This window comes from Oncorhynchus tshawytscha, linkage group LG13 (assembly GCF_018296145.1).
Source record: "Oncorhynchus tshawytscha isolate Ot180627B linkage group LG13, Otsh_v2.0, whole genome shotgun sequence".
NCBI classification, from domain to species: domain Eukaryota; kingdom Metazoa; phylum Chordata; class Actinopteri; order Salmoniformes; family Salmonidae; genus Oncorhynchus; species Oncorhynchus tshawytscha.
Window position 1 is genome coordinate 90,557,988 of NC_056441.1, and position 10,312 is coordinate 90,568,299.

General features: G+C 47.0%; 1 protein-coding gene and 1 long non-coding RNA gene across 2 annotated transcripts; one reads left to right on the forward strand and one right to left on the reverse strand.

The window, feature by feature from the left end:
• Nucleotides 1–233: 233 nt before the first annotated feature.
• Nucleotides 234–1,793, forward strand: cysltr2b (cysteinyl leukotriene receptor 2b). Its single transcript, XM_042296523.1, has 2 exons — nt 234–1,250; nt 1,281–1,793. Exons 1-2 carry the CDS (start codon nt 234–236, stop codon nt 1,527–1,529), a joined length of 1,266 nt encoding a protein of 421 aa, XP_042152457.1. The 3' UTR covers nt 1,530–1,793.
• Nucleotides 1,794–6,362: 4,569 nt separating this feature from the next.
• On the reverse strand, nt 6,363–8,312 carry LOC112238134. Its single transcript, XR_002951557.2, has 3 exons — nt 8,241–8,312; nt 7,812–7,963; nt 6,363–7,579 (listed from the first exon to the last, which is right to left on the reverse strand). It is a non-coding gene; the product is annotated as an uncharacterized LOC112238134 (long non-coding RNA).
• Nucleotides 8,313–10,312: the final 2,000 nt, after the last annotated feature.

Here is a 10,312-nt window from a genome sequence, read left to right on the forward strand (position 1 = left end):
CTGTTGCCATCACAAATCTTGATTTCACTTCACCCCCCCCCCCATTACATCACTCTCTTTTTTGTCTGGACTCAAGGAATAGTGCATGTAGCAACAGCTAATCGGGATCCTAATAAACTGATCTCTCACTCTGCCTCTTTCTCTTTCTCTCTGTCTGTCTCTCTCTCTCCCTGCCTATTTCTCTTTCTTTCTCCATGTTGTAGGAGCAATCAAAAGTGAATAAATCAGTCATCATGGAAGATGGAAACTTGTCCTCTGACTGCTCCATCAGCATGTTCAAACATAGAGTCTACCCACCCATATACCTAGTCATCTTCCTCCTCGGCCTCACCTTCAACCTCGTCTCCCTCTGCTTCTTCGTCAGTGTCTGGAGGAGAAAGAAAAAGTTTACTCCCGTCAACCTGTACATGGTCAACCTGCTGGTGTCAGACTTGATGTTGGTGTGCTCCCTGCCACTTCGGGCCTTCTACTACTACATGGAATCTAGCTGGGTGTTTGGAGACATCGCCTGTCGCGTTATGTCCTACATCTTCTACATCAACATGTACGGGAGCATCTACTTCCTCACGGTGCTGAGTGTGGTTCGTTTTGTGGCAATCACCCAGCCGTACAGGTATATGAGCATGCAGAATAGCCGTAATTCCTGGCTGGTGTGTATTTTGGTCTGGCTGCTGGTGTCGCTAGCCTCCATCCCTATGCTGACTTCAGGGACCGTCATAGATGCTTATGGTAGAACCAGGTGCTTGGAGCTTAATCCAGAATACAAACTCATTCAGATCCGCACACTGATCATAGCCAACCATGCCACCTTACTTCTGGGCTTCATCGTGCCCTTTGCAGTGATCTCTATCTGTTACATATTTGTGGTGCGTAGCCTGCTGAAGCTGAGGAAGGTTGAAGGAAGGCCGAAATCCCAATACAAGAAGTCCATGTCCCTGGTTGTAATAGTCCTTAGCATCTTCCTAGTGTGTTTCCTGCCCTACCACGTCATGCGGACTGTCTTCCTGGAAGCTGAGATGCAGGTGAGGGATAAAGGGTATGGAGGTTCCTGTCGGTACATAGAGCGTGTACGCAAAACAGCTGTGCTCACTTTGTGTCTGGCAGCGATGAACAGCTGCTTGGACCCACTTCTTTATTTCTTCGTTGGAGAGAACTTCAGGCTTTTCTGTCAGGGTGCTTACAAAGAGACGGAGGCAAAGTCACTGGCTAAGACAGAGGGAAAGAGGAAGGGTCTGACATCAGAGCTACGGGAAGGAACACGTCTGACATCAGAGCTACAGGAAGGAACACGTCTGACATCAGAGCTACAGGAAGGAACACGTCTGACATCAGAGCTACAGGAAGGAACACGTCTGACATCAGAGCTACATGAAGGAACACGTCTGACATCAGAGCTACGGGAAGGAACACGTCTGACATCAGAGCTACAGGAAGGAACACGTCTGACATCAGAGCTACAGGAAGGAACACGTCTGACATCAGAGCTACAGGAACTAAACGCTCCAAACAGCTCCAGACCTGATACTTAGCCTGGGACAGGTTGGAAGTGAAATATGACTGTATTTGATGGCTTTGAGAAGAAACTCTAGAGATGGTTAATTTCTGCTGACAACCCTAGAAGACGATATACAGCTAGGTATATCAATACAAATTATGTGTCCCACTGTGTGTGTGTATCCAGTCCCCTCCTCATGATTTTTTAAAAATATAATTGTTGTTGGCCTAACAGGTTTACTATCAGAATATACTGTGACTTGTCCAAGCCTGAACCGTTGCAATATATAACATTTACCTTAGTCATGTTCAAACAGCAACTTCTGGAGAAACCAGACACACCCACCATTGGCAGGGTACAGACCGACAGGATTGGACAGCTCTGTAGGTTCTGAATGGAAAGCACCAATCAGCATGAATGAGTGATAAAGTAGAGATCACATCAAACAAAAACTTTATTTGTAGCATGCTCCGAATACAACAAGTGTAGACCTTATCGTGAAATGCAGAATACAACAAGTGTAGACCTTACCGTGAAATGCTGAATACAACAAGTGTAGACCTTACCGTGAAATGCTGAATACAACAAGTGTAGACCTTACCTTGAAATGCTGAATACAACAAGTGTAGACCTTACCGTGAAATGCTGACTGACCATCCCTCTTCTTGAACTGTAGTGTTGGTTAAGAAAATATTTACCAAGTAGACTAAAATAAAAAATTTACAATAAAAAGTAACACAATAAGAATGACAATAACGAGGTTATATACAGGGGGTACCGGTACAGAGTCAGTGTGGAGGCTATATACAGGGGGGTACAGAGTCAATGTGGAGGCTATAAACAGGGGGTACCGGTACAGAGTCAGGGTGGAGGCTATATACAGGGGGTACCGGTACAGAGTCAGGGTGGAGGCTATAAACAGGGGGACCGGTACAGAGTCAGGGTGGAGGCTATATACAGGGGGTACCGGTACAGAGTCAATGTGGAGGCTATATACAGGGGGTACCGGTACAGAGTCAGGGTGGAGGCTATATACAGGGGGTACCGGTACAGAGTCAGGGTGGAGGCTATATACAGGGGGTACCGGTAGAGAGTCAGGGTGGAGGCTATATACAGGGGGTACCGGTACAGAGTCAATGTGGAGGCCATATACAGGGGTACCAGTACAGAGTCAGGGTGGAGGCTATATACAGGGGTACCAGTACAGAGTCAGGGTGGAGGCTATATACAGGGGGTACCAGTACAGAGTCAGGGTGGAGGCTATATACAGGGGTACCGGTACAGAGTCAGGGTGGAGGTTATATACAGGGGGCACCGGTACAGAGTCAGGGTGGAGGTTATATACAGGGGGCACCGGTACAGAGTCAGGGTGGAGGTTATATACAGGGGCACCGGTACAGAGTCAGGGTGGAGGCTATATCCACGGTGTACCGGTACAGAGTCAGGGTGGAGGCTATATACAGGGTGTACCGGTACAGAGTCAGGGTGGAGGCTATATACAGGGTATTACGGTACAGAGTCAGTGTGGAGTCTATATACAGGGGGTACCGGTACAGAGTCAGGGTGGAGGCTATATACAGGGGGTACCGGTACAGAGTCAGGGTGGAGGCTATATACAGGGGGTACCGGTACAGAGTCAATGTGGAGGCTATATACAGGGGTACCGGTACAGAGTCAGGGTGGAGGCTTTATACAGGGGGTACCGGTACAGAGTCAGGGTGGAGGCTATATACAGGGGGCACCGGTACAGAGTCAGTGTGGGGGCTATATACAGGGGGCACCGGTACAGAGTCAGGGTGGAGGCTATATACAGGGGGCACCGGTACCGAGTCAATGTGGAGGCTATAAACAGGGGGCACCGGTACCGAGTCAGGGTGGAGGCTATATACAGGGGGTACCGGTACAGAGTCAGGGTGGAGGCTATATACAGGGGGTACCGGTAGAGAGTCAGGGTGGAGGCTATATACAGGGGGTACTGGTACTGAATCAGTGTGGAGGCTATATACAGGGGGCACTGGTACAGAGTTAATGTGGAGGCTATATACAGAGGGCACCAGTACAGAGTCAATGTGGAGGCTATATACAGGGGGCACCGGTACAGAGTCAATGTGGAGGCTATATACAGGGTATTACGGTACCGAGTCAGTGTTAAGTATACAAGGGGGGGTTATGTAAATTGTCCGGTGGTGATTTATGAATTGTTCAGCAGTCTTATGGCTTGGGGGTAGAAGCTGTTGAGGAGCCTTTTGGCCCTAGACTTGGCGCTCCGGGTGCTTGTCATGCGGTAGCAGAGAGAACAGTCTATAACTTGGGTGACTGGAGTCTCTGACAATTTTCTGGGCTTTCCTCTGACACCACCTATTGTATAGGTCCTGGATGGCAGGAAGCATGGCCCCAGTGATGTACTGGGCCGTTCGCACTACCCTCTGTAGCGCCTTACGGTCGAATGCAGAGCAGTTGCCATACCAGGCAGTGATGCAAACGGTCAGGATGCTCTCTATGGTGCAGCTGTAGAACCTTTTGAGGATCTGGGGACCCATGCCAAATCGTTTTAGTCTCCTGAGGGGGAATAGGCATTGTTGTACAGTCTTCACGACTGTGTTGATACGTTTGGACCATGATAGTTCATTGATGTTGAGATCAAGGAACTTGAAACTCTCCACTACAGTCCTGTTGATGTTAATGGGGGACTGTTTGGCCCGCCTTTTCCTGTAGTCCACGATGAGCTCCTTTGTCTTGCTCACACTGAGGGAGATTTTGTTGTCATGGCACCACACTACAAATTATTTGACCTCCTCCTTATAGGCCTTCTCATCGTTGTCGGTGATCAGGCCTACCACTGTTTTGTCGTCAGCAAACTTAACGATGGTGTTGGAGTCGTGGGTCAACAGGGAATACAGGAGGGGGCTAAGTACACACCCTTGAGGGGCTCCAGTGTTAAGGATCAGCATTGCCTTCTCTTACCACCTGGGGGGTGGCCCATCAGGAAGTCCAGGATCCAGTTGCAGAGGGAGGTGTTTAGTCCCAGGGTCCTTAGCTTAGTGATGAGCTTTGAGGGCACTATGGTGTTGAACGCTGAGCTGTAGTCAATGAACAGCATTCTCACATAGATGTTCCTTTTGTCCAGGTGAGAAAGGGCAGTGTGGAGTGCGATTGAGATTGCATCATCTGTGGATCTGTTGGGGCGGTATGCGAATTGGAGAATGCTGTTGATGTGAGCCATGATCAGCCTTTTAAAGCACTTAATGGCTACCGACGTGTGCCCCACGGGGCGGTAATCATTTAGGCAGGTTACCTTCACTTCCTTGCGCACAGGGACTATGTTGGTCTGCTTGAAACATGTAGGTATTACAGACTTGGTCAGGGAGAAATTGAAAATGTCAGTGAAGACACTTGACAGTTGGTCCACGCATGCTTTGAGTACACATCCTGGTAATCCGTCTGGCCCAGCGGCTTTGTGAATGTTGACATGTTTCAAGGTTTTGTTCACATCGGCTACCGAGAGCATTATCACACAGTCCTACAGAACAGCTGGTGCTCTCGTCCATGCTTCAGTGTTGCTTTCCTCGAAGTGAGCATAAAAGGAATTTAGCTTGTCTAGTAGGCTCGCGTCACTGGGCAGCTCGCGTCTGGGTTTCTCTTTGTAATCCGTAATAGTTTTCAGGCCCTGCCACATCCAACGAGCGTCAGAGCCGGTGTAGTAGGATTCAATCTTAGTCCTGTATTGACGCTTTGATTGTTGGATGGTTCGTCTGAGGGCATAGCGGGATTTCTTATAAGCATCCGGATTAGTCTCCCGCACCTTGAAAGCGTCAGCTCTAGCTTCTTGCTTGATGTGGATGTTTCCTGTAATCCATGGCTTCTGGTTGGAATATGTATGTACGGTCACTGTGGGGACGACGTCATCGATGCACTTACTGATGAAGCTGATGACTGATGTGGTATAATACTCAATGCCATTGGATGAATCCCAGAACATATTCCAGTCTGTGCTAGCAAAACAGTCCTGTAGTGTAGCATCCGTGTCATCTGACCACTTCCGTATTGAGCAAGTCACTGGTACTTCCTGCGTTAGTTGTTGCTTGTCAGCAGGGATCAGGAGGATAAAACATAAGACGTTGTTGTTTTTGATGTGCCGTTGGTAGGATAATCTTAACCGTAGGTCATCAATTTAGTTTCCAATGATTGATAGCAAGAAGAACTGAATGGCAATGAGAGTTTTCTCACTCGCCTACGGATTCTCAGGAGGCTGCCCGATCTGCACCCGCTTTTCCTGCGTCTTTTCTTCACGCAAAAGGCGTGGATCTGGCCCTGTTCCAGTGAAAGGCGTGGATCTGGCCCTGTTCCAGTGAGAGCAGGATATCCTTCTCGTCAGACTCGATAAAGGGAAAAGTTTCTTCCAGTTCGCGGTGAGTAATCGTTGTTCTCATGTCCAGAAGTTATTTTCTGGCATAAGAGACAGTCGCAGCAACATTATGTACACAATAAGTTACAAAAATTATTAGTGAGTTTTTACTACTATTCAGTGTTATTACCCCCTAATGCAGTACAGGGTCTGTGGAATATGAGTTACTGTTGATAATGAATCTATTAGAGGTGAACTATGGCCATCCATTGTAGGGATTCATATTTTACTGGAAATAATTAGAGTTGATTCGCAAGAGTCCTGGGAAATACCGCAAAAACAGGAAGTGCCCATTTAAAGCATTTAAAACCGAGGCATAGTCACAACAATACAATCCATCCGTTTACATGCCAAGGCTTTGCCACCACCTATTTGTGAATGTTTATACAGTGCTGACACAGTTGAGCCACAGTCTGATTATTGCAATTGAGACCTGTGTAAAATTGCCTCGTGTTGTGTTTATTTTTGTCTGCATAAATAATGACAGAGGGCTCAGGACTTTGTATAAAAAAAAAAAACGATGATACATTTATCTTAGAAAATGAACTTCCAGGCCTAAATGATGTGCAGTCACAGTGTATATGCCAGGCTATGACAATAGCCTAACAAATAATAAAATATATTATACCGTGGCATTGTTGTACATTATTTTCCGATTGGCTTGAAGGGGATTCTAGAGCGTGCATTATGTCCCTTTATAAACTGGGTGGTGAGAGCCCTGAATGCTGATTGCCTGACAGCCGTGGTATATCAGATCGTATACCACGGGTATTACTGCTCTAATTACCTTGATAACTCGTTTATAATAGCACTAAGGCACCTCGGCGAAGGCTGTATCCACGTTGTGCTTAACAGCCCTGGGTGTTAATGGGTGACGTCACTCCCTCTGAGCCCTTGGAAGTAGTTGTTCCCCTTTGCTCTGCAAGGGCCGCGGGTTTTGTGGAGCGACCACTTCGTGGGAGGCAGTTGTAGATGTGTGCAGAGGGTCCGTGGTTCGAGCCCAGGTAGGGCCGAGGAGAGGGACAGAAGCTATACTGTTACACATTGGAATCATAAAATATAAATTAGATACATTTGCAAGCCTATGCCTGAAGAGGAAGACCAGGTTATTTTGCATCCACTGGGTGAATCTGGTCTCGACGGTAACTCCAGGCAGATCGGGGCTTAATCCGGCGTGGACCGAAAGATTCCATCTGCCACGATCAGTGGCGTCCCGCTGGCAGAGTTACTCCATGGCCATTTTGACAGGTTTTCAGACTAGGTGAGATTAGCTCTTTCAAAAGTTTCAGCTGCCCATCACTCACAAGAAGTCCTGGATTGACATCAAATAGAGCTGTGCAACAGCACATATCACTCCACCATGAAGGCGAGACCGTTCCAGCGGGTTCCACTATCCAATATCAGGGTCAGTTCATGCTCCATCTCCTGTTGCACGTCGGCCCGAAGCTTATCATTGCTGACTGTGAAAGTGACATGCAATCTTTAGGATCCTCTCCACTGTGTTGTACAGATCATCTCGCACGTGGGACAGGGCTCCGATTCCCTCTGCTTCTTCCGTCAGTTCCATCGTCATCTCTGCTGTCATCATCACTGGTAAGTGGCTGCTGTAGCGGATGTGTAACGGCTCTCATTTGCTTGGATGACAAAGGACACAGTGCTGTTCTCTTCCACGGCTAATTCTGCAGACACAAACACAAACACAAACACAATGTGTAAACTTCAGAGCAACTGAAAATTCATCATGAAATCTCCATCAAAGTTGAACAACTCTTTATTTTTTTTATTTTTTTATCTCTTTATCTTTTTTTATAATAGTTGTAGAAAAGTTTCTTTCTTTTTTTTAAACACAAAAAAAACAGTTACCTTTATTTAACTCGGCAAGTCAGTTAATAAGAACAAATTCATACTTACAATATGTATCATGACATCTCCAACAACATGACGACAGAGGAGCGCTCAACTTATTATGTCTCCATCTGGTGGTCATAACACCACACCGCAGCACATGGCCTCCACCTATACAGTCACATAACATTGGTCCATAACAGTTTGGGAGCACGAACCTGAAGACACACACACACACACACAACACAATGTGTAAACCTCAGAGCAACTGCAAATCCGTCATGAAATCTGATTGACATGAAATAAAAACACATTTACACTTCACGAGGTGACTAATCTCACGAGCAAGGAAAGTACAGGATGGACGCTATAGCTAGCCTTTAGCCTACATGTCCATACAATTGTAAATACAGGTAACAACTCTGTAACACTATCATATAACAGGTCAACATCGATAGTGATTATAAAACAATATCGTTTTCAGCCTTAACATACGTTCGGTATCATTTTAAAAGCGAAAACGCAGCATGGAGCACGATACATAACCTCCAATCAAAGTTGAACAACTCTTTGGCTGGATGCTGCGTGATCATGCAGACGTAATATGAGATCTATGATGTAATATGCACAGAGATGCAGTTGCACAAATAATACAGCAGGTGGCTCCACAACTACACAGACAGACAGACAGACACATACATACATACAGACAGACAGACAGACAGACATATATACACACACACACATAGATAGATACACACACATAGATAGATACATACATACATACATACATACATACATACATACATACATACATACATACATACATACATACATACACACACACACACACACACACACACACACACACACACACACACACACACACACACACACACACACACACACACACACAGATAGATACATACATACACACACACACACACACACACACACACATACATACATACATACATACATACATACATACATACATACATACATACATACATACACACACACATACATACATACATACATACATACATACATACATACATACATAACCTGGCTGCTTAATTATGGCAAAACTCATACAACCACGGATGTCAATTTCAACCGTGTTACACCATGATATCAGTCACAGACAGGACATCCGTCACAGACAGGACATCAGTCACAGACAGGACATCAGTCACAGCCACGACATCCTTCACAGCCACGACATCCTTCACAGCCACGACATCAGTCACAGACAGGACATCAGTCACAGACAGGACATCCTTCACAGCCACGACATCCTTCACAGACAGGACATCAGTCACAGCCACAACAGCCTTCACAGCCAGGACATCAGTCACAGACAGGACATCAGTCACAGACAGGACATCAGTCACAGCCACGACATCAGTCACAGCCACGACATCCTTCACAGCCACGACATCAGTCACAGACAGGACATCAGTCACAGACAGGACATCCTTCACAGCCACGACATCAGTCACAGACAGGACATCAGTCACAGCCATGACATCAGTCACAGCCAGGACATCAGTCACAGCCAGGACATCCTTCACAGACAGGACATCCTTCACAGACAGGACATCCTTCACAGACAGGACATCAGTCACAGCCACGACATCAGTCACAGACAGGACATCAGTCACAGACTGGACATCCTTCACAGCCACGACATCAGTCACAGCCACGACATCAGTCACAGCCACGATATCAGTCACAGCCAGGACATCAGTCACAGACAGGACATCAGTCACAGACACAACATCAGTCACAGACAGGACATCAGTCACAGCCACGACATCAGCCACGACATCAGTCACAGCCACGACATCAGTCACAGCCAGGACATCAGTCACAGACAGGACATCCTTCACAGACAGGACATCAGTCACAGACAGGACATCAGTCACAGACAGGACATCAGTCACAGCCACGACATCAGTCACAGCCACGACATCAGTCACAGCCACGACATCAGTCACAGACAGGACATCAGTCACAGCCACAACAGCCTTCACAGCCAGGACATCAGTCACAGACAGGACATCAGTCACAGACAGGACATCCTTCACAGCCACGACATCAGTCACAGACAGGACATCAGTCACAGCCATGACATCAGTCACAGCCAGGACATCCTTCACAGACAGGACATCCTTCACAGACAGGACATCCTTCACAGACAGGACATCAGTCACAGCCACAACATCAGTCACAGACAGGACATCAGTCACAGACTGGACATCCTTCACAGCCACGACATCAGTCACAGCCACGACATCAGTCACAGCCACGATATCAGTCACAGCCAGGACATCAGTCACAGACAGGACATCAGTCACAGACACAACATCAGTCACAGACAGGACATCAGTCACAGCCACGATATCAGTCACAGCCAGGACATCAGTCACAGACAGGACATCAGTCACAGACACAACATCAGTCACAGACAGGACATCAGTCACAGCCACGACATCAGCCACGACATCAGTCACAGCCACGACATCAGTCACAGCCAGGACATCAGTCACAGACAGGACATC

Bases quoted from the DNA above. Each gene is read 5' to 3' on its own strand.
- cysltr2b (XM_042296523.1), top strand. From the start codon at position 234: ATGGAAGATGGAAACTTGTCCTCTGACTGCTCCATCAGCATGTTCAAA. The intron at 1,251-1,280 runs GAAGGAACACGT...TCAGAGCTACAG, and splicing joins GTCTGACATCAGAGCTACGG to GAAGGAACACGTCTGACATC.